Raw genomic sequence first — 27,418 nt, forward strand, 5'->3', positions numbered from 1 at the left:
TCATTTGGCGTAATGTGATAGATATTTTGAATGATTTTTCCTATTTGTTATACTATTTGGTATAGAATCACAATTATTTGTTGTATTTGTGAACAAAATATATATATAATATAATGTGATTATAAATTAAAGATTATAACAAATGCAACAACAGCAGAGGATTGAATATAACATAACTGCTCCAGCCTCCAAGTTCGTTTATTTGTATCAGATTGCAATACCTTTACTGTATCAATGCCAGACAAGTTTTTTAGTAGGACCCAAAAAAAAAAAATCTAGTCCCAAGTTGTAACAGATCATACAACACTTGTTAATATTAATGAAAAATCAGTGGCCAAGAGAGAGTAAACAGACCTACATTTTTATACTTTCAATTCAATAACAATTAATAATTCCACCCAAAAATAATATATATAAATCAAATCTGCAAATCAAAATATCTGTTACACTTGTATTATTTAAGTCAATTAATCTAATCCCTCCCAATATTTAATCCGAAAAAAAAAATCCAAATATGAGTAGTATATCACTATATCCCAAACAAGGATAAATTACATATAACCACCTATGGATTCATTTATTGTCACACGACTTCATAATATTTTAAAATATCCATTTCACCCCCTATAATTTTTATGTAAAGTGAAAATTTGATGAAAAATAGCCTATGAAAGGTTGTTAGGTGAAATACCAATAGCGCCCTTTTTAAATGTCAAATCAATCAATGGCTTAACCACCATATATAAAACATAGGTGAAATTATGTAGATATATGCAAAAATTAAAGAGAGATTAAGTGAATATTTATACAATCAATAAGAGAGTTATATGAATATTAGCATTTTATCACATGTGTTTTTAAAGTGCATTTAGTATAAATATCGTAACTGATTATACATTCCATCTATGTTCTACTCTATATATATAATCACAAAAGGATTATGTGATTATTTCAAAACTTTAAAGAGATCATTTGACATTATGTAAAACTATAGGGGGTAATGAGTACTTATCCCAAAAAAAAACACACACACACACACACACAAAAGAAGAAAAGCGCTGATAATGCCTTCCTTCCTTCAGTTAACACTCACGAAGGTTGCCAAGTCAACATTTCGTTCGGTTAGGGGCAGCTTCTTCTTCAACCTCCCTTCCCTCCTCCTACCCCACTAGCCCCGCCGGACCAAGCCCGATAGGCGAAGACCAGAATTCTTTTTAAATTCAAAATAAACAAAAAAAAAAAAAGATACAGAGAAATAAGCAGAAGAACCTTATCATACTAGGTAGTTCTGATTTCTCAATCGCCCGACCAAATGGCACGGGCAAGATTTACTCCGGCGGTCAAGACAATAATTCTGATCCTCTTCTACGTCGTCGTATTAAACTTCGGTGACGCAGTTTTCTCGCTTCAAATTTCGCAGCTGGATTTCAATAAAACCTTTATTTTTCCTAACTCCGGCGGTGAAGGTGGAACTGCCGACAATACTCACCACACCACCATGTTCCTCCCTCTTTTCCTCTCGCCTCCTCGGATCAACCACTACTCCTCCTCTTACGAAGTTTCTGTCCAACAGTCCCGTCGCCACCTCCAGAGCCGCCGCCCGAACGCTCGCATGTCGCTTCACGATGATCTCTTACTCAACGGGTCGGTTCTTCGGCTTACTCTTCAATTCAATTCAGCTCCACTATCTCGTTTGAGTTCTGAATTTTAACACGGATAAATGAAATCAGTGTTTGATTTGGAGTTTTATGATGCAGTTATTACACGACGCGGTTGTGGATCGGAACGCCGCCGCAGGAATTCGCTCTGATAGTGGATACGGGGAGTACTGTTACTTATGTGCCTTGTTCCACTTGTGAACAGTGCGGCAAGCATCAGGTGAGTTCAGCTAAGTTTCAGTTAATTCACGTAGTCAATCAGTTACGTTTGAATAGATGAGAATGCCTTTTCATTTTATTTTATTTTATTTTATTTTTCTGTTACAATTGAAAGGTTTTGTGTGCTTGAGTATTGGTTAATCATTCACTTTATGTCATTGAGACTTTTTCTTTTCTTTTCTTTTTGTGTTTTTTTTTATTAACATATAGATGGAGTCGTTCAGTTATGATGAATTGGAGACAATAGTTTATAACGGTATTTGGTATCAAGTTGAGATTTTTGTGTGACGTCTGATGCATCCGGTTGCAATTACAGGCCAAAAATAAACAAAATATCTTCTTGTTGAACGTAGTTTTGGCGTAGTGGTTGCCAGAGTAGGTGGCCAGGAAATGCCAGAATATCATGATTGGCCATTTACTTTGTGTTTGTTTGTGCTTGTGCATCGAGATTTGTTATTTTGTGGTGTATGATTTCGTTTGCTTATTTGGGGAAATTGAGTGGAATATATTGAGCTTTAAAAATATGGATATTGCAATTAGAGTTGATCGTTATTGCTTTCTCTCTATCTTCATGACCATTAGGACCCGAGGTTTCAGCCAGAATTGTCTACTAGCTATCAATCCTTGAAATGCAACATTGAGTGCAAGTGCGACAGTGAGAGAGAGAACTGTATTTATGATAGGCAATATGCAGAAATGAGTTCCAGCAGTGGGATCCTTGGGGAGGATATCGTGTCCTTTGGTAACCTAAGTGAACTTTCACCTCAGCGAGCAGTATTTGGCTGTGAAAATATGGAAACTGGTGATTTATATAGTCAGCATGCTGATGGCATAATGGGCTTGGGTCGTGGAGATCTCAGTATTGTCGATCAACTTGTTGGAAAAGGTGTCATTAGTGATTCTTTTTCTTTATGTTATGGAGGCATGGATGTCGGAGGAGGTGCAATGGTCCTTGGTGGAATTTCACCTCCTGCTGACATGGTCTATACCCGCTCAGACCCTGAGCGCAGGTACATTCATCAATACTTAACTTATTAATCAAAATGTTAGGTGTTCTCCTAACACATGCACTTTTACATCTCACACATTTACTCTAGTCTTGGGATGGCAACAGTCCTTACTACAACATCGAGCTGAAGGAGATACATGTTGCTGGAAAGGCATTGCGTTTAGAACGACAGGTTTTTGATCGAAAACATGGAACTGTACTTGATAGTGGTACCACATATGCTTACCTACCAGAAGAAGCATTTAAAGCATTCAAAGCTGCTGTAAGTGTCAGCTTCTGTTGTCTGACTATGCTTGTTGGTACTGTTGTTTGCCATTTTTTTTCCCCATTTTTCTTTTTAAGATGTGCAATCTGTTTTGCTTGCCACGGTTTAATAGTGATGCAATCTTTGCATACAACTCTTACTTCAAGACACATGGGCGTGATGCACCATCTTGTCCTGTACTTTGTCATGGTTTTAATTCATTACTATACATTTTTCATACTATACTAATAAACGAGTTAAAGTACAATGCATAAGTTTCAACATGTTAACTTAGACAATCTTGTGGTCCTTTATATTCTGACTTCAGAGGAATGAAAATTTATCATATTTTTTCCATTTCTAGTCTTTAATGTTGCCTGTATCAATTCATGTTTGCCATTGTATCACTTGGATATGATGAGATTCTTGTTTGATTTTCCTTTTTCTCCCCCTTAATTTCGCAAAATAAGTGTAACTCTTTCCCTTTCCCAAAATAATAGATAAATATGTTGTCTGAGTATCTGAGCCTTCATGCTGCCTTATTCTGGTAAGAAATGGTATTGACCTTATGAACCTGAGGTCATCATCTCTTTAAAGGTTAGTCCACATGTATTATGTGCTTCCCCCCTGTGCATGCATGAGACTATGTGCCTGCTTACGAATATGGAGTGTGTCTCCTCTTTCTGACCTTTTCAAACATTTTTCATTTTTCTAATTGTAGCATGTGGTGGGATTTTCTCAACTCATTTTATTTGTGCTGAAAAGCTCTCATAAATTATGGTTATGACCAAAGCGTGCTGACAATATCCTATCTTAAATTTTGCATGCAGATAATGAAGGAAGTCCCTTCGTTAAAACAGATCCAAGGTCCAGATCCAAATTACAAAGACACTTGCTTTTCTGGTGCTGGAAGGTATTATAAATGTTTCTAGAATAAAGTCTTTTAGACCTTCTTGAAGCATGTAGTAACCTAATAACCTGTGTCGATTCAGTGATGCGTCACAACTCTCAAAAACATTTCCTGCTGTTGAAATGGTATTTGGCAATGGACAGAAGCTCTCTCTTACCCCTGAAAATTACTTGTTCCGGGTAGATATTTTGCCCACTTTTCATCCTTTGTCATACTTTGCTGCAAAGTTGCTGTTTCTTGTATCTACTAATGCTTGCGCCACTTCTTTCTGATGTGATGACTAATATTTTCCCCCATTTTGGTGTTTTTTCATGTTTTCCCACTTAAAGCATTCAAAAGTGCGAGGTGCATATTGCCTGGGGATCTTTCAGAATGGGAAAGATCCAACAACTCTTTTAGGAGGTACAGAGCTCTAACATGTTCCTCCAAAGCCCTTTCTCAAGTCAGTGAGTTTGTTCGGATAGGGGATTGTTTGGGATAATTTTTTTTGGAAAAACATTGCATCACTTTTTGTAATGTGCTGTATGTGAGATAAAAAGGTGGTTGAAAAGATAAAAAGAAGGTTGAAAATTGTGTTTATGATGCAATCAAATAATTTTTTTTGCGAATAATACGTTACCCATGCAACTATTCTGGAAAAGCTTGCTCTCTTTTACATCCTTAGTATTACAGTTAGCATCCATACATCTGACTTTTTTACAGGAATTATTGTGCGCAATACTCTTGTAACATATGATCGTGAACATGAAAAGATTGGTTTCTGGAAAACCAATTGTTCTCATTTATGGGAAAGGCTTCACATATCCAATGCACCTCCACCTCTGCCCTCAGAGTTGAACAATACTAACTTCACTTCTAATGTGTCTCCTGCGACCGCTCCTGCAGATCAACCACTATACAATGGTAGGATGTTGTGTCTTTGAGATTTAACTTTGTTAAATGATGGTTTCATGCTCCTTTATAAGGCTAAATTTTGGTAGTAATTGGATCATCATTGGTTTCTTTTTTTTTTTTTTTTTTTAAATGTGATTTGGGAATGTTTTGAAGTATTGGTGCAAAACCAATATGTACTTAAAGGTCGCCCACCTTTTCATTCTTAACTTTGTTTTGTAGTTTTCATGCATTGAAGCCTTATTGGACAATTTTCAAGCATCCCTTTTGATAATAAGGAGAGAGATCTATGCATTTACAGTTAGTAATATTTTTTTTTTGGTGCATTGTGCAATTATATTTCAAGAAGACTGAGCTTCTAGAATTCTCTCCTGCCCTTTGACATTTTCTAAATGTCATGCACTCCAATATTGTATCTCAGTCTCACTGCAGTAGATCCCCAGAAGCACCTAATAAGTTGATGATTTTTGGGTTGACTAGATGAAGTATCAGAAACAATGTTTGCCCCAACAATTTAACTAGCTTGAATGATTGGTTTGAACATTTCATCCGTACGTAAAGTTAGTGATAGACATCTGAAAGTCTTTACATATTGCTGCCAGTTGTAGCCTCAACGTTAATTTTGTCTCTTGTTAGCCTCAACCTTGATTCATCTGTCGCTTCTTATATGAGTGTCGATCTATTTTTTCATGTAAGGTTCTGTTCTGAAAGTGCACCTTTAGATGCCAACAACTTAAACTGGAATTGTCACCCACATGTACAATCCCTGTGCTGGTTTTGTGGCCCGCAATCCTCATGAATGTCTTCTTTTGTAATATTGTGATCTCTACTGGTGGTTAACTGGTTATACAATTAACAAGCTGGATTACCACGGTTGTCCAAATTTTTGCTGTTCCTAAATTGTCTTTTAGTTTTAGTTTTAGTTTTTCATTGAAATGCATCGTTGTTGATCGTCATTTTATTGTCTGATAGACTGTGTCAAGCATTCCTTGTTGATATCTCTTTTGTGGTTGTACCTTTTGCAGGGGAGTTTAGAGCTGGACATATAACATTTTATATGTCACTGAGTGTCAATATTTCAGACTTGAAGCCTCACATTCCAGAACTTGCCCAAAACATGGCAAAGGAGTTAGATGTCAATGCTTCACAGGTTATTTAGCTCTGAGTTTGTGAATCATATATTAGCCTTGTACAGTTCATTGCTCATAACCACACTGCAGTGATGTTACTGACTTGTACTTGGTTGAGTGTTTGCAGGTTCACTTGCTTAATTTCACATCCAAAGGAAATGATTCACTTATTAGATGGGCTATATATCCTGCAGGGTCTGCAGATTTCATGTCCAACGCAACTGCAATGGTAATTATGTGGTTTTATAATTGATTTGATTTTCGTAATAGAGAATAAAGCTCTGGTTATTGCATTTGGTTTGAACAGGATATAATATCGCGGTTGGCAGAAAATCGTGTGCATCTTCCTGATACGTATGGAAATTACAAATTTTTTGAGTGGAATATTGAGCCTCCTCAAAGACGGTAGCCCCATCTTTACCATTGTGCTCCTTTTCAACCTGATTTGTCCCACTGTTTATCATCATTGTTGTCTTTTATCATTTTGTGATTACATCTCTCTGTTTTTTCTTTGCTATTAAGTTTTTACGATTGTGGATCATGGGTTGGGGTTATTCAAGGATACAGAAGCTAATTTTTTGCATCTCATTTGAAGCAAAACTTTGAGAGGCTTGACCTATAAGCTATTTAATTTTGACATTTGATGATTCTCGTAAGTCACAGTTTCGAAGATACGCTTCTTGTACCTTGGGTAGTTCTAATTTACGATATTCATCGCCTGTCATTTCCTACAGCTTTGCTTTCTGGAATGGAAGAAAAAGTTCCTGCCATTGTGTGAAAGAGGTTGGGGATTTTTTTTTTTTTTTTGGGGATTGGGGGGGGGGGGGGGGGGGGGAGGGGGATTGGATAATTTATATTCATGTATTGGAAATTACACACTTTGGTTCTTTGCATTGCTCATGATTTTAGTTGATATGTTTTTGCTTGTTACCTTTTTTTTTTTTTGGGGTCCATAATTTGGGTTTTCTACTGTATAATTTCCATAAGTGACTGAAAATTTTTGGCACTTCATTGCTAATAAAATGCTTCATCTCTGTTGGCCTGTCTCTGACCACACATATGACAATTCTCTTCCATATTAGCTGTTGTTAATTTGGTGAGCTGTAAGATGCCTTGGTGCACTCAACAATAGAGAGTATTTTTCTTTCACATAGTGTGTATATAGCTCAGGATTTTCACTTCTACATTCTGCTGCTAATAAGGTTTTTGAAACTAACCTTTCTGTGAATTTACCGAGAATTAGATTTAGACCCACTCATTTTTCAATCTCTAGTCGTCCTCCCACACACATGCAGACATATGGATTGGCAAACGGATAGTTATACTTGAAAAGGCAAACTTGGTGGTCAGTTTATGTTGTGAAACTCAAAATTATCTAAAGAAACGGTGCAGTGCATCAATTCTTATTGCTTCATGATTGCTATATTTTGTTGAAAAACTTATATCTCTTTGTGAGACAAACAACAAACTACAGTAACTTAACAGAAGTTTTAATATGGAAATGACGACGTAATCGTAAACCACATTGAGTGTGAATTTGAAAATGATCAAATCTTGTCTAACTGTACTCTCCAATCTTGAGTTTTTTTCCAACAAGAAGTGTGATTACGAGGACTAGTCTAGTTTGCAGGGTGGTTGGTAAAATTTTACATCCTGTGAGCTCTTCTGCTTGCCATTTCTGGGAATTCTTGGAGGATAGCGAATCTCTCTCTGTCTCTCACATTGCCCGGACACAGCTTTTTTTTTTTTTTTTTTTTTTTTGGGCCATTTTTTTTTTAACTCATTCACTATTGGTTTATGCTGGTACTCTCAGGACGTGGTGGCTGCAAAATTACTTCATTATATTTGTAGCTTTTCTTGTTATAATAGTACTTGGATTAGCTGCTTCTGGAGCATGGATTATGTGGAGAAGGCAACAATCACTTGTTGCATACAAGCCTGTGGATGCTGCTGTACCTGAGCAAGAACTTCAACCACTCTAAGGAGATGTTGCCTACTTTGATAGTGTATGAACACCTTTTTTTTTTCAAACTTTCATGACTCGTTTCTTCAGCCACGGCTAAGGATCAATCAGAATTTTTCTGGAGTAAAAAGAATCGGTGCATGGCAATAGGTGTTCTATTGCTTTTTAAGTGTCCATCCAACAAGGATAGACATTTTAAAGAGGATAGTCGAGGTTCTCCATGTCAGAAGATTAGCATCGCTTGATGAACAACTTGACCTTCTGCGAGGTTACTTTTGTTAATTTGCTTACTTTGTTGTATCTGCAATAGTGAATTTAGAGGAAATAGGTAATACCATATACGCACGCATGATATGTACTGCGCACTGGAGAAAATGTTGTGGTGAAACTACAGGATGTCTTCTCAAGGAGCACGATACTTTTACTTTTGGGTTTTTCCTAAGCTTTGTTCATCAGAAAGATGATTTCAATGCTGCATCTAGCTTTGTACATGTTTTCACTTTCTGGCCCTTTTCAATTTGATATATGCATCTCTATTGTATCTTTGGGACTGCGTTTTTCTATTTTTTTGAACGTTTTTAAAGCTCTCTACGACTGGTGTGTAATCCTAATTGTTTTCACTGCGGTAAATGATGATTGCATATACCAAGAAATTATTACAGTTCACTGTGGAATATTTTGCCCGTGAAATCAAGTACAAATGTTGTCACTATTCCTTTTTTTTTCACCCTTCAAGTTTCAGATACCAACTTGCTGGTATCAAAATCGGGCCTTGACAAACAAACGAATGGTGATTCTTTTACAAACATAAAGTTGTGGTTCCATGGTACATTGAGAGAACCATGCCAAACAAAACTTGAATGGATTCCCAATACTGCTAATCTATTACTATTGAGATCTAATCCACACTTCCCATGAATTGAGACCCTAATCAGAAGGGGGAAAAAAGGAAAAAAAAAAAAAAAAAAAACTTATAGAAGGATAAGTGCTTGAGACACGAGGGTCTTTGTCCATGGATTACTTTTGAAAAGACTCTCGTGGAAGAGTTGTCATTATGTACAGATCATCAGGGCCAAAAGGACACTACCCAATTTTTAGATTTGCCCCTCGAAAAAGTGTAGCTGCATTTGTGGTGTCACACCTGCATATCTGATTTGCTGAGATTGAATAATTGAGCACTTTCAATTCAGTATTTTTGTTGTAGGTCTTCTTACATCATAACGTAGACATCACCATGATCATAGCAACTTAATCTGTTAAAAAGAGTTGACAAGCAATCTAATTAAGCCATTGCTTCATTTTTTTTTTTTTTCTCATTTATAGCTTGGATGGCGTCTTGGCTTAGATTCTTTGAATGGCATGAAAAAGAAGTCCATTCCCGGGTCCGATGGCTGAGCTTGCAAGCATTCTCATCCACAGACTACAAGTCTACGATACAACTCAACTCATTCAAGCAAACTAATGTACGTATTGCGGAATGCCCCTCAAGCGTGGCCTTGAGTCCTTGACTACATTTCTCATTGCATTTTTCTGTGCATTGATTTCGTTGAAATTTGTTGAGTTTGCAAGCAATGAACTTAATTAATCTTTCTGACCAAAATATCTTCAATTATTGAATTCTTCTTTTTGGTCCGACATCAATTATTATGAGGTAAATTGATACTGCTGTGATACAGATTACTATCACTTGAGCACACCTTCTCCAAGAGCATCGCACAAAGTGACCTGGCAGGGAGACTGGCTACTTTGTGGCACAGAGTCCTAAAAAAGAAATAAACGAATACTAACAGATGTACGCCTCTGGAATTTTGCATACAACTTTGGGACAAAAGAAAACCAATTCCCGCTCACACACGCCTTCAACCCCTTCCCCCGGTACTCAATTGTCAGATCCAAAATTCGAATCTTATATATGATAGAAAAAAGAGTACATTTATTTGGTCACTGGACCAACCCTATATATATATTAATAACCACTATGTGTGTGTGTGAAAGTAAACCCAAATTAAAATTCTCACACCGAGATCAGTATTTGGAATTCATTCGAACCCATTTCCATTATCCCTCCAAAATCACGTTTAGAGTGAAAAAAAAAAAAAAAAGAAGAGGAACAAAATCCCAATTTTAGATACTCAAGAAGAAACTTGTGAGATTTGGTTTGGTCCACTCTGCCAATACAAGTTTCCATCCTATCCACTCCACACAAATATCAAAAGCTATATATGTTTACAAACTAGATGATGAGATCGAAATCTGAAACCGCTATAGGATATCTTAAAGTAACTTTTGTTGCTAAGCCGTTGTTTCTGAAACGGTTCCGGACCGGACAATGCATGGACTAGAATAGTTTCACAAAGTAGCTGCCTTTCTTTCTAGGCATCATAGACATAGCTCACAGTTTCCATCAACAGAGAAATTCCAGCAGTGTAAGGACAAATTTTCACGTCAAGATTGCTAATCAAATAGAAATTTGTGTTGGGAAATCATGTGGTAGTATTGAGATCTGGACGTACTGCATGTGAGTTTTGGTGCGATCAGATGAAAAGTTGCATGTGTGACACAATGATTGGTAAATGATCAGCACAAATGAAGTATACCAAGTCGCAGAAAATAAAAAATAAAAAATTTCTATTTTTTATTTGATTGACCTGTAAATATATTTATTACCTTGCAAAAACAAATTAACAAGTGGGAGTCCGAATGAATCTAACCTAGCTAATCAGACTTTTAAGCAGTCAAGCTCAATTCAAAGTTTTGGATTCGAGGCAAGTTTTAAGAGTTAAGCTCAAGTAAGATTCGATCTTCTTTAGGCATATATAAGCTTGTGGATTTTGTTGCACATTTTTCAATTTTCATTAAAAAAATAAAGACATTAACCGTATCCGTATATTGTACTGGTATAATAAATGAAAATAAAATAACACATCCAAGCTTATAGAGTCGAAAATCTACGAGTTTCATGATTTAACCAATTCTTAACTTTTTATACAAACTTGTCAATTTAAAGTCGGATAAAACCTTTTCCCTTTGAGCTTAAACTATTCATTAAGAGGTCGATTATTTTAAAACCCTAATAACAAGTTATGTTAAAAAAGGAACCATTTTACTCTCGAATCTACGGTATTAAAAAAAAAAAAAAACCCATTAGTATATATACGAACAGTATATATTACTAAGCAACTCGAATAGTTTCTGAAGAATTTGTTAGTTCTTGAATAAACAATTAACACACTCGAGATCGAGGGGTTATGTAAATATCCTCGTAGCACATATGAAACATGACTAGGTTCATGCATTGCACGTAGACTACTAAGATTACTACTGATTTAGACCAAACCAGCGCAGGTCATTATCACTGTCCCAAGTGTGTTTATGATATTTTCATGGTGGAAACCATTCAGACGGCTAGCTATCGAGACGTTTTGTAAAGTTTGATTGTAATGTCTGCCGCTAATATTTTGTATTAAGGCATTAAGGAACATGTTTTAATTATTTCCATTTTGTAAGTAACTAAGTTTTACCTTCTTTATTTTCCTTAACAAGGGTAGGGTGGAGTTTAAGAAACAGGAACCTTTTTTTTTTCGCAACGGTAGAAGTCCTATAACCTAAACTATTCTAACCTATGGGGAAGGGGAGGCAAGGGAGCCACCTAAAGTGGCAATTTGGTGGGAGGCAAGGGTTGAACCCTGACCTCCCACCCCACCAAGAAACGGAACTTAAGACCTTTAATTTATGGGATATTAACCTTAACCATTCGAGCAAGGCGTGTTCGGTAATTAAGTAGCTAGGTTTTACTCTAACGCATGTCAGGTTTACCCGGAAGAGAGAGAGAGGACTGTCTAGAGGCTTAGAGAAAATCAAGTATATTTGTTTTGATCTTTTAGAAAGAAAGAAATAGGAGTATACTTGAGAACATTCCTTTTAAGAGATTACTAATAATAAAACGACGACCACTAAACTTGGAGCAATTTCATCCACGATTTAGCATAGTTAATTTTAAAAGGGAAGCAAGGAAAAATTATTAGAAAGGTAAAAATATATAATTGTGGAGAGAAAAAAATGCATTCCAATTAATGAGATGGGTTTTTTTTTTCTTTTCCCCTTTTGAGGGAAGAAATGGGATAATGGTTTAATTCCAACTAGTTTAGTACTAAAGGTCCATTTTCATAACATGGGAGATTTAACACGTTATCATCTATCCCGCATGCTAATTGGTTAAAAATTAGACATGCGAATCTGTGATAGGTCGAAAGCTTGATAAACACATGATGCACTTTTGTTTGCCGGAGTGGTACCACTATATTTAGTCAAAAGTGGGAAGATAATGGACCTCGAGACTGTGGGCTAGAGATAGCAACTTAGTACGTTCCCAACAAATGATGGGATGGCTAAAAAGGATTCCAAGGAAACAAGGCTCCTGTGGCTGATCTTTTTGGTTCAGATTCAAAGAAACCCATGTGTTTCTTGAAAAATCCTTTGATTAATTTTTTTTAACTGCTAAATTGCAGAAGAAATTCTCCATTTTTTGTTTTCTAATATGGGATAAGAAATCAAATACTACTTCGCAGATTCAGCCCATGTATAGGAGGTTTCCAGCTTCAAGCGGAAGGGGGGAAGTCATGAATTTGGAATCCTTCTGGATTTTTCTTTTCTTTGTCAGCAAATCCTTCTGGAGTTGTCAAGTCTATATTCAACACTGGACAGAGTATGGTTTCAATGTAAATTTCAAAAAAAAAAAAAAAAGGAGATATTTTTTAACGGATATTCAATGGATACTCGTTAATAATTCTAAGCTTTACTCAACTTACCATGTATAGATACACACGCTAATAATTACTATATACCCATTATATTTAGACACTTTTTTTAATTAATCTTATCTTTCAAAAACCCTGAGGGTACGTTTGGTTCTATAGAATTAGAATTGAATTAGAATCAAAATTCTATAGAATTGGAATTCTATGAATTGGAATTCCAAGTCATTTCAATTCTTTCGTTTGGAAAATGCATAGAATTGATACGGAATTTATTTGGAATTCCAAATTCTTTGTTTGCATGAGAGAAGAATTCATTAGGAATTAGAATTGTTTTCAAGAAAATTGCTTACATAAAATTTTTCTTTTTTTTTCTATATAATAATTTCTTTTTTTCTTACATTTAGCTAATTTTTACTAAAGATTTAAAAGAAAAAATCAATTTGTGCCTTTAATAATTTATTTTTTCTCACTCTCATATCAATTTCTTTGGTGAGCATTTCCTTTAGCATGTTTTGATCCATTATCCCTTTTTGTGAAGAAATATTTCCCCATCTCAGCCGTGGTATTTTCAACTGTGTTTTGATATATATTTAATAAAGCAAAATTCTTTCTTATTTCTAATACTTATGCAAAATTCAAAAAAGATTTCATCCATCATAATAGCTATGCACAACTAAAACTCAAACTCCTCCATTAAGTACCAATGGCATGATAAAACTATGAGAGAGGAAAAGTTTGAAGCAATTTTTCACTCATGTGACAATAACTACAAAATCAAGAAGCAATATTTCATGAAAGAAAAAGATAAGAAAACAATCAGTTACAAATAAATCCTTCATATGTAACAAAAACTCTTGATCAAATGCTTCAACTGTATAAACCCAGTTTTGGGATGTTTCATTCCACTAGTATTGAAAGGTGACACGCTGCCACTTTGTCCTGGACTCTCTTCTCTAACAGCAATCTTCAGAGATAAGCAAAACATAAGCCCATGGTCAAAAATTTTCAGAAAGTTTTCACCTCAAACGAATTTCCTCCTTTACAGAATCTTTGGCATCATCCGTAGTAGTAACTGCGACAGGCAGCTTGGATCTCATAGTATTCAGAACAAGGACACGCTCAGCAGCCACCTGCAAACTACTACGGATGCAGATACGTTTGACCCAAAACTTCAAGAACAGTTTTGAACAAAAACCTGCATCACTTGTTACCAACAAACCATAAATATCTCATCTTGTGCAATTCATTGATTTTTAAAGAGAAAATTATCAGTAGAAAGGTGTGCAGCCAAACGTACACAAATCCACATGCATAAACAGATATTATGCATGCATAAACCCATATGTAAATCCAGTGAAATAATCTGATATTAATCACATGGTTCATGGTTGTACAAGTGAAGTTGCTCCAGTCCCTACAAGAGAGCTTCTTCGACCTTTTGCAAAGAATGCTCAAGATCATATATTCTCACAACTTGCTGCCATATTTAAGGGTCTAGTTGTCTATCGACACCAAACAAACATCAAGCCATATACAACATGTTTTGCACCTTTAAGTCGCAAACTGAAAGACCTGAAAGCAAGATTCAAATGATAAAAGCAAATTACCTCACAATCCACCTAAAGAAAGTATAGGTCATGATCAGTCCAGCAAAAATGTAAAAGTCAACAATCACATGTTTACAAGCAGAATGGACATTCTTAGCCAGCAAAAGAAGAAATAACTTTGTGGGATAATCACATGTTTAGACAAATTGAATATGGAATGCAAATGAAGACAAGACTCATACTTCTCGGGCATTCTTTTCTGTATCCAACAAATGATTTGCTAGCTTCTTTATTACTATTATTTTTAGGCTAAATTGATCTACTAGCTTAATAACTGATAAAAGAAATAAACTGGTCATCATAATTCAGAACTTAGCAAAAGAAAAATAAAACTTATAAATCCAGAAAATAAACATCAACAATCTGTAAAATGAAGAAAGTGAACATTCCAAGCCAAAATCAAGAATGGAAGGTAAATTTGTCCCCTACAGTAGTAAAATTGTGCACATATTCTTCATTTAAAGTTACATTTTCACATTACTGAATGGCAACACATTGGTGATAAGAAAGTTAAGCAGTCTTAAGTATGAAGAAACAGTGGCTATTGACTGGCATGCTACTTACACAACTACAACTAGTAGTCATCAGAAGACAATGTTCCTAAAAAATGCAAGTGTAATTCCATTGTACCAATCAAAGCGTAATAACAAAAACAAGACCAGCAGACATGGCAGAACATAATATCTCACTCGACCATCATAAATAATAGGAGCTAAGCAAGCTTAGCAATTTAGTAGTTCCATTCAGTTGAAAATCTGTCCAATTCCACCAAGTTTTCTTGATCTTTTCTGTTATTAGTTTGTTTTTTCCACTCCTGCAATATACAAATATTATTCATTTTCATACTAAAAATACAAAAAGTTTCCCTAACAAGTAAATTCCTCAATTTTTCCGATCCGCAATGATCAACAAGCAAAGAATATAGAAAAATAAAAAAACCCCCTTTCCCATTTTTCATGCTAATTTCAAAAACACATGGAGATGAACCCGCATCAGCATCTAATAAAATATTTCACAACTACTTCACCAGCAATTGGTAACAAACATTAAAGAAAATTATATAAGAAAATGCATACTTGAAATAGCCAGAAAGTTGTAGCTATTATTACCAGAAAATGCATCTCAAAACCTTCAAAACCTTTTCAAAGGATGATATATACAAATTCGACCTTTCATCTTCATCACCACAAACATTTTTAATTATTCCTAATAAAAAGAGAACCATCTAAAAACTAGGGACCACACTAACTAATTAAAATGAAATAAAAAAGAACAGGGCAACAGAGTACTACTTTTTTTTCTATCCTCGTCCCAACGTTGAATTAGAAGCAAAAAAATAGTAGTAAATTTATAACATTAATGGCAAACATTATCAGAGGAACAACCCAAAATAATCAATCTTTGATTGGCAGAAATTTAAATGTGAATATACCATCATAAATCCTGAATTTGTCGAGAATTGAGAATTGAAGGAGTGGAAGGAGAGTGAGGATGAGAGGATGCGATCGCGATGGTGACAGCAATGGAAGTAATGGCAAAGGTAAAGGTGGGAGGCACAATTCAAGATAGGTAGGAAACGAAAGAAAGGAGACCAAAATATAACTCAATCTGTAAATTTCACCCACTCGATGCTGCAGAGGAGAGAAGGAGTAGGAAAGGCCTGGAGGGGTTCCGGGAGAGGTGTTAGGAAAAGGAGGAGGCAGCGTCGGCAAAGAACGCTAGAGCAGATTAGGGTAGGTATGGCGATCCGCTCATGAAGAGAGAGAAAGAAGCCAGCTTTGTTTTCTTTTAATCCAGCTTTATAGTTGACCCGTTTTGGAGTTTTTATCCATTTAAAGTCCGCGCGTTGATCCGAATGGGAGTCTGGCCGTAGAATTGGAATTGGAATTCTTTGGTCTAGTCAAAGAATTGGAACCGTGGAATTCGATCAATATAGAATTGCAATTCAATTCTAATTCTATCGGAAAGGTAGTACCCAAACACAAGATTTAGAATTGGGGCTCCAATTCCAATTCTAAATCCCAATTCCATGGAAAACCAAACATACCCTGAAGTGCATTTTAATGAGTAACTAATGAGCGCGTTAGATAAACCCTTCAAACAATATACATGAGAACATTGATCATTGACTGTGTCCTCGACAATTTATAGAGTTATTAAATATAAAAAGACTGTTCATGCACGTCATTGCTAGCGTGCACTACTATAAGCAATGGGAAATCGCCGGCTACTTGTAGGGGTGTGTAAATCTGAAAAATTCTGATTTTTCGATTAAATGTGATTTGAATTCTGAAATTTGAAGTAAAAAATTCAGAAAACGGAAAAAGCAATTCGGAGTTTTCACATTCGAAGTGACGAAATTGGTTCGAATTCAGGGCCATGATTCTTAAAAGCTGAAATATTGATCTTGAATTCACAAATCATAAACGGAATTCGATTACCTAATTCATTTTTAATTTCATATGTATAATACAATATAATAAATGTAAGCCATTATATTATATAATAATAATAATAGTATAATACCTTTAACTGTCTAATCTAGGTTTTTTTTTTAAATAAATTCCAAACCAGTTTTTTTTTAATATAAATTCCGAATTGAATTCAAAACGAATTTGAATTCGAAAGTTTTGAATTCGAAATGAAATATGTCAAAATTTACCAAGTTCAATTTATTGAAATTTTCAAATTCAGACTTTTGAATTACCGATTTCAAATTCAATACACATCCCTAACTTGTATTTGCTGGCCATCTCTCTCCTAGATGCGGATGTGCCTCACAAATTCCATTTCAAACAAGTTTGTCTTTGAGTGTAAATAAGTTGGACTAGGATATAAATAAATTATAAGTAAATTGTAAATAAATTATAATATGGTATAAAAAATTTTAAATGACCTTTTTTTCCTGAAATGGAGTGAAATGAAACTTGTGAGGCCACAAATTCCTCCTTGACATTGTCCATGTAGGGTTCAAATTTGGTTTTTGACGAATAAACAAGCCAAACAAGTCAAATTCGGTTTGGCAAATAAACAAGTCAATTTTGAAGAAACTTTCAGATTCGTTAAAATAATCAAACAAGATTGAACACTAAGGTATTCGGTTTGATTAAATTCATTTACATCCATTAATTCCTTTTTCTCCAAAATGTAGATTTTTATGGGCATAATTGATGTGTATAAATTGTATAGTTTGTAGTTGCATCATGCATGTACCTACAACGACAAGAACCGAAATCCATTAAATACACACACATTTAATCAATATTGCACGCATTAGGATGGCTCGAAGAATTTGATTATCAGGGCGCATCCGCAGAGGACAAATTTTCAAGAACTTCACTGTCAAAGCGCATGCTGCGCATCCGCAGAAGACAAATTCTTGAACTTTAGAGGAAGAGACGAGTGGTTATGCGTTGTTTTGAAATGAGGCAATAAATTAAACAGGTTTATTACATTCATGCACTTTTAGCGCCCTATCTTTAATGCATAGTCAAATTTGAGGTTCTATTAAATGATCAGTTCTGTTTAGATGAAAATTTCTCATCAACATAATAAGGGCACTATTTACCCGAATTTATTTGTTTAGCTTAGTCATTTTCTTTTACAAATTTGTTTACACCTCTTTTACATCATCCCCTTCCCCCCCCCCCCCACCATCCCCCCGGGGTTTTTTTTTTCTGACATTTCTTGAAGAAACTCAAGAATTCGGCAAGATAAATCTAGATCTTCGAGCAACCTTCAAAAGCCGGCAACTTTTAAAGGCGCCCAAGGGACTTATCTACCCATTACCGATGTGGGAAAGAACCCTCACAGGGGCAAGCCTAGCAGGGTGGCTTCTACTAAGAGTTAAGTAACCCCCACCAACCCCGGGGTTTAGATGGCAAGAAATCTAACACGGCTGGTTTCCAAGTTTGATATTTCACATTAAAAAAAAATTATAGGTTTCTGTTTTTACTTCAAATTTGGGTATCATAGAAAGTATAATATTTTCTCAAACGCTTGAAAAGTAATGGTAGAATCCTAGGATTTCACGCGATGAAATGCCTGAGATTCTTACCAAAACTACAAGCATTTTTTTTTCCCTTACTTCTATATACTGTTTAGGACACCAAAAATTACGTATAAACTATTCAGGGTATTATCTTGAAAACACTAGAATATATAGGTATCGATAGGGTTGTAATCGAGCTAAGTCAAGCTCGAGTATTGCTATACTCGAGCTCGACTCGACTCATATATACCTAGGCTCGAGCTCGACTCGAGCTCGACCGAGTACAAAAAATCTATACTCGAAACTTGACTCGAGAAACTCGCTTTAAACTCGAGACTCGACTCGATAAGTCTCGACCTTTAGTCAAACCTTATCAAGTCGAGCCTAATCAAGCTTTTTGACTCAACTCGACTGACTCTTGAATTTTATTATAAAGAAAAGTTTATTGTAAATTTCGTAAAACTTATATCCATAATGGTCATTTTATAATTATAATACATATATATTATTTAAATACTTCCGACTCGACGAGTAGCTCGCCAAGTTTCGAGTCTCAAAATATTAGTTCAAAACTCGACTCGAATGACAATTGAGTAGTTCGAGACTCGGCTCGAATTCGATCAACCCAAGTTTAAGTCAAGCCGTTAACCGAACTACTCGATTATGACTCGACTCGCGTACATCCCTAGATATCGATATGATTTTCCCGTTTAACACATATGATCTCCAGCTCGGCTCTGTCTTTGTATTATTATATCCAGGTGCAAAGACACTCCAACTAAGTGACAAAACAAGGACACGGGCAGTTAAATAAGTAAATCCTTACACGTACAAGCGCCATGCTGTCTCCCACAAAAAGGTCAAATTTATCATGATTATAACTGTAGGTCAACGGGTGTTTTGTTAAGAGGAGTTCTACATGCTAATTTTAATATATATATATATATAATTTTTAAAAAATATTTAAATATAAGAATACAATAATTATGATCGTATGTATTTATGAGCACGTATTGAATATTCATTAAAAAAATTTTTACTGTATATAGAATTAAACTCCTTTCTCTGAAGAGACCCTGTAAACTTAACTATGGCCCCTTGTGTTACAAGAAGAAAAGTATAGGTTCGGTTCTGTTGAGGCTGTATTATGATTTTGTGGTATATATATATATGTATATACATAGATACCGAAAGTTTTTCGACTATGTCCTTTACTATTAAAAGTGTTGCCCCCAAAACATCAAATTTAATACCCTCGAAAGATTGTTACATGTCTTCACAGAATTTTTTTTCATTTTGTAATTAAAAGTTTTGAGTACGTTCGACTCCGGTCATCACTACAAATCAAGGCATGCTCCCGAAACTATAGATTGGTTATAGAAATTCTTACACGTCATCCACTAATATAATTTCATATTGACAGTAAAATTCAAATATACAATCTTTTAAAAAAAAAATGATCCATTCTTATGGATTGAACCAACTTATGTATGCATGCATAATCCTCTCAGAATTCTATGGCAGTATGCCAATCCTAGCTAGTGTCATGAAGATCCACAAGTGTAATGTAGCTTGAGCATATATATCCCTTTGTCTTAAACTATTATTTATGATTTATATAACGTGCTATGTTTACTTCTTCATTTGCTTTAAAGTTACAGAAGAGTGTTGAGATTGCTCTTTTTTTTTTTTTTGAATTTCTCGTATGTAATTGATTTTATTGGTCCAATGCTAGAAATTTTGTTAGAGCACTTTAATTATCAATATCTTAACATCCTTTGTTTTTTTTTTTTGTCAATTCTTAATCTGCCTCATCAGTGACTTGCTAGCTGTAATTCACAATGGGTTGCACGTGGACAGTTTGAAAATTTTGACATATCAATCTAGATTAAAAGGCTATTATCTAGCTAGATCTAATCAATTAGAAGTTTCATTGTCAATAAGAATTTCAAGATTTCCTTAGGCAGAGGTAGAGGGGTTTTTGTTTTCATTGAATTAGACAATAAAATGATAGGACAAAATTGGCCGATAACCTTGGCATAGAGGCAATTGACCAAATTTCAAGAAGGTACAAATTGAAATTATTTCAGTTGTAGTCTGTGGTATGATATCAATTCGGTCGGCCTATTGCTTGTTTAGCATGTCAACACTCCATCTCACCAACTACGCGGAGTTGGAAAATCCTCCTGCTTGACCAATATTATCATCAATTTTTCCCCAAAAAGAAAAATTTACGTTGGCTATAACTGATATCATCAATTTTCTATTGATAGTACTCTCGGACAAGTCCTTCTTTTTTTCAAAAAAAAATAATAATAATTACATGGAAGTTAAGAAATAATCTGGAATGGTTTTTTTTTTTTCAATTTTCAACTGGATGCAAGATCAGTCTTTCATGTTTATACCTAAGACACTTTTTCTTGTTAAACATTTCATAGCCTATAACATTTCATAGTTATTATGATCTTTTCTCCTTTTTCTTTTTGTGGCTTTTGTTGGGTCTGGAAAGTATTAGTCAACTGATGTGCGTTCATTAAGACTCATTTTAACACAATCACCAAGAAGTCTTGGTACTTCCTTTTTTTCTTTCTGTTTTTGTGGTCAGATTTTCAAGAGTTTTCATGCTCAAATATAAGAATCTCATTCATCATGTTGAAAACTTGTATTGACTTGAACATGTCTACCTTTAAAAGAACGGCAATTAGATAGACCGGCCGAATGGAATCCAGACTAAACACTACTTCTAGCCTTAACTACTCCAACCATGTTGGAAACACATTAAATGAGGACGACTAAAGGATTCAAATGGTATGTGAAAAGGCAAGGGAGAGATTAAATTCCAGGAATTCGAGATCATACATATACCATCGTTAAATTAAAGAGTAAATCTTATATATACTGACAATATATACACTATCTGGCTAGATGCACGATACATATATAAAATTTGGATTTTAAATTCAAATTTGGATTATGTGTCATATATCTAAGAGTGAAAATGTATACACTGACTGAGAGTAATTTTGGAATTCAAGATCATATAACATCGTTAAATTAAATTTGTAACTCTGGAATTCACTTATTTGTCACAAGAATTTACTATATGCAAAAGCACAAGAATATAAACGGACCAAGAAACTCTCCAAGTACAAACAAAAAAAATCACTTATTATGTCAAACTACTGTCGAGCTCGAACTCTTGTATTTTAGCCGAAGTTGAGCTAAAGCAGTCTTACGGGAATATTAACTCGTAAACCTTACTTTTTGATTGTCAGCAAGCAACTCATTAATCAGTGATAACTCCATTAAAATCTTCACTGGAATAGCTGATGTCATACTCTGGTCATGAATCTTGTCCCAAAATTATGTATGTGATTATAAATTAATTAACAGCTAATATATTCTTGGAAGATACCCTAGAAATTCTAAAAATAAGTGGTTTAATTATTTTTAAGATCCTAATGCGACAAGCATCTAATTTTGTCTCATAGGCATCCATTCTTGTCTCCTTGAAAAATAAATCATATTTATGTCCCCTAAACTACAATTAACTAATACATACATAGAGTCAAATAGCTAGGTTGCCAGTTAAGTCTTCTACCATATTTTATCTTACACATTAGTTTGAGTGTAACCATTTTCCAATGAGAGAAATGGACCTTCAGCTACATATTAAAATTAATATAGCAGAGTGGTTGATTCCTACATGTTCTTGCTATAGGCTTCTAGGGTTAGCCAAGTGGCATCTATCAATTTATTTGGTTAGTCCTATTTTTTTCAATCAAAAAAAAAAGGGGGTATTAGTTGGTTAATCACTGTCCTTAATTAGCATATTTACTTAGCTCCATATATCCCTTCCTCGTTTACTCCTGCAACGAAAATGGAGATGCATCTTTTTTTACTATATGAAACGCCAGATTGTCTTGTGTCAGACACAATAGTGGTTAAATTTACAGTCTAGCTCTATCCAAGGTTGTGATACATAGAAAACTAACTGTAGAACCGCAGGTGGGAAATCAAAGTTTTTTACCTCCAAGGAAGTGAACTGGAAGAGAATCAAGCTAAAACATCACCTTCATGGTCCAAGGACGACCATGCCATGAAAAGAACAAGGTTTAAACTAGCTATAACAGTGACGAGGCCTCATTAGTTATATGGCTTTAACATTATAAGAACATTTTTTTGCGTTGTTTCTTGATTTTTGTTTTTCCTTTACATTTCTCCTTTCCTGTGAATCACATTAATTAGAAAGCCATTAAACTAATATGAAAGTTTTGTTTTAGGCCCTCAACTTTTAATTTCTTCGTTTAGTCCTTAAGCATTTAACATCCATTCGGTGCAGCACTTGAAAAGATTTTTGGAAAATCATATAGATCTTTTAAACGTCAAAGGTTAACTACAAAATGCACTTGTAATCATATCAGTCCGCCTCATAGGGGTTAAATTTTCTCAAGTGATGCAATCAACGCAGCAAAACTTCGACGTTTTAGTGACCTATATGCCCTCGAAGAAAGCAATAATTAGGGTAATGTGATCCACATGCAAAAAATGGGAAAGACAAGTATGGCCTCTGCAAAATTAAATTAATATTATGATTTGTGGATAAACTTCTCGAATTCGCAAATTATTGATTTTTTAAAGGTATGCATATCCTTTCCTTGCAATATAAGCAACTAACATGATGGAATGCAGTTCAATTTGAGTTTGCTGAGTCGATTGTATTACAATAGAAACAATTAAAATGCTCAGGGTTTGGATTGATCCAATTGGTCAATAAGAGGGGGGGGGGACAAAGTGAGAAATATGTAGTTTTCACTTGACTATTTTGCAATTACAAAAAAGTAGTTACTTTATGGCTAATGATGTCTATAGAGTACCAAATTCACCTTGTAGTAAATTGTTCTCATGGACAGCTACTACGTTCATAATATACAACATAAGCTGTAGTATAAAAATTGTTCTTGTGGATACAACAATGTCTATATAGTTGTAAACTGTGGTCTGTAAAAATTGAATTGAAGGACGGATAGTTTCATTACCTAAATTTGTTACAAGTCATTCCTGGTGTTTGAACCAAAACTGCTGTCCATATAACACCACCATCTTAGCTTTAACGGAACTTATAGGAAATGGTTTATTTTCTCCATCTATTGTGTTTCTAGATTAAAATGTTCTTTATTAGGATATTCCATAAGGTTTTTAATTGCAGATGTAAAACTTGGGACTAAAATATGAAGAGCCTGTCCAACGAGTGCCTATTAAACACTTATTAGTTAAGATGTATTTCAGGTGTTATATCTGTTTAAAAAATAAAGTTAATTAGAAAAAATGTATTAATGCAAGGTAGGGCAATAACGAGCGTTCAATATACATCCATTAGAAAAAACCCAAATATGAATGCCAGTTTTCTTTAATTCATGAGGTTACCAACTTAACAAAGATGCAGCATTTACTACTATGACTTTTTAACCAATTAAGGCCTGAATAGGACTCTTCTGAACATGTTTAATACTGCTCAGGATATTTTTCTTTGTTTCTGTTTTCTACTCCACATTAATGCGAACACAAGGCACCAAAGAATTACGAATGGCTTAACTACTTACAATGCAAAGAAAGAGGAGACACCGCCCGAAAGGGTACTCGATCGGCTTAACCCTTTCAATAGGTCATCAAACATGTTTTGGTCATAAGGGGTGATGAAGTCAGCATGGTGGCTCGGCCTCTAGAGCAAATATGCAGGTTGCCTTACTTCCACGATTTGTATTGATAAATGGGCAAACTTCTCTTTCTATCTTGGACGAGAATATATTTTGCAATCTTGATTTTTTTTAATTTAGAACTTTTTCTTTTGTCAAAAAAAAATTTTTCTATAGGAAAAACGTAGGATTTAAGAAATATAGAGAGAGAAGGAAGATTTGAACCAAAGAGCTTTAAGTCTTAGCCGTCAGATCGTGGACTCCTTGACTAATCAATTTAGAACTTATAATCTAAAGACTATGCCAATTTAGAGAACTAATGATTTTAATTTTGCATCAATGCACAGCATCTAACACTAAACACGAATGAGCCAAAACGCTTGGTGCAAATGATAAATAAATCAAAAATAGATTGTGCATGATTGCGAACTCGTACATGCCACATTCAAAAAAATAAATAAATAAACAAAAAAGAAGGAAGACAAAACCAAAGTACTCTCTGTCAATGTTTAGGCAGTTTAAATGAAAAATATGAAAAAGCAAAATAAGTGACAGATCATTAGAATGAAGATCAACAGTTCAAGCTCTAGCATTATGGAAGAATTTAATAACCCTTCACGTGAAAAATAACAATAGTAACATATTATGGTTCTTGTCTATAAAAGATCAGTCCTATCCGTATAATCAAATCAAGGCTGAATGCTTTTTGCTTTTTGGTAAGAGTTTTTCTATTCGGCAAAAGCCTTGTCAAAGCTTTTTTAAAAAAAAAAATAATAACCAAGTTCATCATTTCGGAGATTAGAGGAAATGGCCCTAGAAACGGTGGTCTATCAACAAGATATGCTTGGATACAATATCAAAGACTTGTGCAACTATTTTGGCGGTGGCAACATTTGGGGCTGTGATTTTGATTTTGCAGAGACATTTGAGAGCAGTTCTTTTGACTTTCGTCAAGAGAATACAGATGAAAAGTCTCCACTTTCTCTAACCGTTCCACCATCCGAGAATTGGGCTCCAAATGCAGCATCCGAGCTGGAAAGTTGTGTTCACAAAATCCCTGATGATCAGAACCTGCAGCTCGATTCCTCCAGCACCATGTCAAGTTCTAGACCAAGAAGACGGCGGTCAAGGCCTAAAAAGAACCAGGAAGAGATTGAAAACCAAAGAATGGCTCACATTGCAGTTGAAAGAAATCGCAGGAAACAAATGAATGAGTATCTTTCCTTGCTCCGCGGCCTAATGCCTGAGGGCTATGTTCAAAAGGTCTGTCCTAAATTCTCATTCAGTTCATGTTTGTAAAAACTAATTTTCTCAATGATTGTCAGACACAGAGTGACATGTTTTTCTCATTGTTGTAATGACCAGGGTGATCAAGCATCAATAGTTGGCGGGGCGATTAATTATGTTAAAGAGCTTGAGCAACAGTTGCAGTTTCTTGATGGTCAAAGTCATACGAATCGGAGCTATGATTCTGGACCATCTTCATTGATATCATCATCATCTTCTCCATTTTCTGAGTTCTTCACCTATCCACAGTACTCAGCTACTATGACCAGCTCTGAAAATGCCTTTACCATAACAAATCTGATGAGTGATCCCTCTTCAACTCGAGGAAACCGTTTAGCAGCGGCTGATATTGAAGTCACAATGGTTGAAAATCATGCCAACCTCAAAGTAAGATCAAGAAAGAGGCCCAAACTGCTGATGAAAATGGTTTCTGGGCTACAAAGCCTCAGACTTACCATCCTCCATCTCAATGTTACAACTGCTGATCAAATTGTCCTTTATTCTATCAGTCTGAAGGTTAGTATATATATACATAAACTATGAATCTAAAGCTCCAAATCACACATCAGTTATCTAAAGATCCGGTTTCTGATAGCTTCATTCAAGCATTGTTCGGACAATTGTTTACGTCCAAAATTGTTGGCCAAGTCCAAAAGTTATTTAGTTATTTCTCCATAATTAGAATGGATTAATAAGTTCATTTGGCATTTGGATTGCTGCAGGTAGAAGACGACTGCAGATTGACTACTGTGGATGAAATTGCCGCTGCCGTGAACAAGATGTTAAGAAGAATCCAGGAAGAGGCTGCCGTCTTTACCGGATAACTACTGTAGCTAGGATTGTATTCGAACTTCGGTTATTCTGATGATGAAAGGAAAATATAATTTACATTTTCTTTTCTTCTAACAGTAATTTATTTGAATTCATTCACATTTCCTGAAGTTGAGTTTGTTTATTAGTACTGCCACTGCCTTCTGCAATGAACCAATGACTTTTCTCCTTAACTTTTTTTTTACTTATTATAATAACAATTATTATTATTATTATTTTGGTCTAGCCTAAGAATATCACCAATAATCTGAAATGTATCTGCAAAATGGAGGTAGTTTCCTCCAAGTTTTGCAGATTTCTTCCCAATTAAGACACTATTTAAACCAATTAATTAACCAGCTTAAAATCCGTTGCAAGTTTTGATTAATCTTTCATCTTTCTTTCCTGCAGTAGCCAATCACTTTCCAAGATGAGTTGTCTTAGACCAAGCAAATTACTCATTAGCCATTACTCACGACAAGAAATTATCACATTCTTGTAAAGGCACCATGATTGAAATATAAAACCCAAAAATTGGATTATGGATCTTTAATTTTTTTTTCTTTTTTGGTTATCGATCACTCAATCAAGAAAAATTGAGAAGCTTGGAGGACTGGAGTTATCATTAATCAACATGTAATCTATGGCTTGTTCTTGTGAGGATATTAAACAATAATTTCGCTATTACCCAAAGCTAGGTTGTCAATCATTCATTACTATGCAGAAGTTAATTGCAATGTTTCTTCTATCCTACTTTTTATCCTACTCTCCCTCCCATCTTTTACTATGATGTCAACTTTTCCTCCGCAATCATCCACTTTTAATTCTTTTTTTGTTTCTTTAAGTTTCAAAAATTACTAGCGAGGCAAAGCACAAGATTCAACTAATTAAATACACAAGATATTATTTTTTTAAAAAAAAGGAATTTTATAAATTCTATGTTGTATTTTTTTCTTTTTCTATTTATAATTTTTTTTTTTTTGTATTTGAGTTTAACTTTTAACTCTCTTGGTAAGCCCCTGGGGCTTAATGAAACGAAAAAGAATTAAAGAAACAAAGCAGAATCAAAATACAGTATTTCTGAATGAAATAAAATAATAATATAATAAAAAGTGTGACAGTAAGTAAAATAGGAAGCGAGACAAAAGATCGTCCGCATTAATTATTTAGTAAATGGAATAAAGTCGACTGTAGACTTGTTACAAGCTCATGGATGTTTTGAACACAAAAGTGAAGATAACCCCCT

At 34.8% G+C, this 27,418-nt stretch overlaps 2 protein-coding genes and 1 long non-coding RNA gene across 3 annotated transcripts; 2 read left to right on the plus strand and 1 right to left on the minus strand.

Annotated features, from left to right (window-relative positions):
* The first annotated feature begins 1,090 nt into the window (after nt 1-1,090).
* Nucleotides 1,091-8,501, plus strand: LOC113727583 (aspartic proteinase 36-like). Its single transcript, XM_027251828.2, has 12 exons — nt 1,091-1,644; nt 1,758-1,878; nt 2,460-2,887; nt 2,992-3,148; nt 3,961-4,043; nt 4,123-4,219; nt 4,370-4,442; nt 4,743-4,943; nt 5,957-6,081; nt 6,189-6,290; nt 6,369-6,466; nt 7,875-8,501. Exons 1-12 carry the CDS (start codon nt 1,313-1,315, stop codon nt 8,041-8,043), a joined length of 1,986 nt encoding a protein of 661 aa, XP_027107629.2. The 5' UTR covers nt 1,091-1,312; the 3' UTR covers nt 8,044-8,501.
* A 4,946-nt stretch (nt 8,502-13,447) lies between these two features.
* LOC113727584 (uncharacterized) lies at nt 13,448-16,485 on the minus strand. The gene is made up of 2 exons (XR_003457861.2): nt 15,821-16,485; nt 13,448-14,353 (listed from the first exon to the last, which is right to left on the minus strand). It is a non-coding gene; the product is annotated as an uncharacterized lncRNA (long non-coding RNA).
* Nucleotides 16,486-24,781: 8,296 nt separating this feature from the next.
* LOC113723707 (transcription factor bHLH94) lies at nt 24,782-26,366 on the plus strand. The gene is made up of 3 exons (XM_027246687.2): nt 24,782-25,338; nt 25,441-25,878; nt 26,085-26,366. Exons 1-3 carry the CDS (start codon nt 24,883-24,885, stop codon nt 26,184-26,186), a joined length of 996 nt encoding a protein of 331 aa, XP_027102488.1. The 5' UTR covers nt 24,782-24,882; the 3' UTR covers nt 26,187-26,366.
* Nucleotides 26,367-27,418: the final 1,052 nt, after the last annotated feature.

The sequence above is a fragment of the Coffea arabica genome, chromosome 2c (assembly GCF_036785885.1).
Source record: "Coffea arabica cultivar ET-39 chromosome 2c, Coffea Arabica ET-39 HiFi, whole genome shotgun sequence".
NCBI classification, from domain to species: domain Eukaryota; kingdom Viridiplantae; phylum Streptophyta; class Magnoliopsida; order Gentianales; family Rubiaceae; genus Coffea; species Coffea arabica.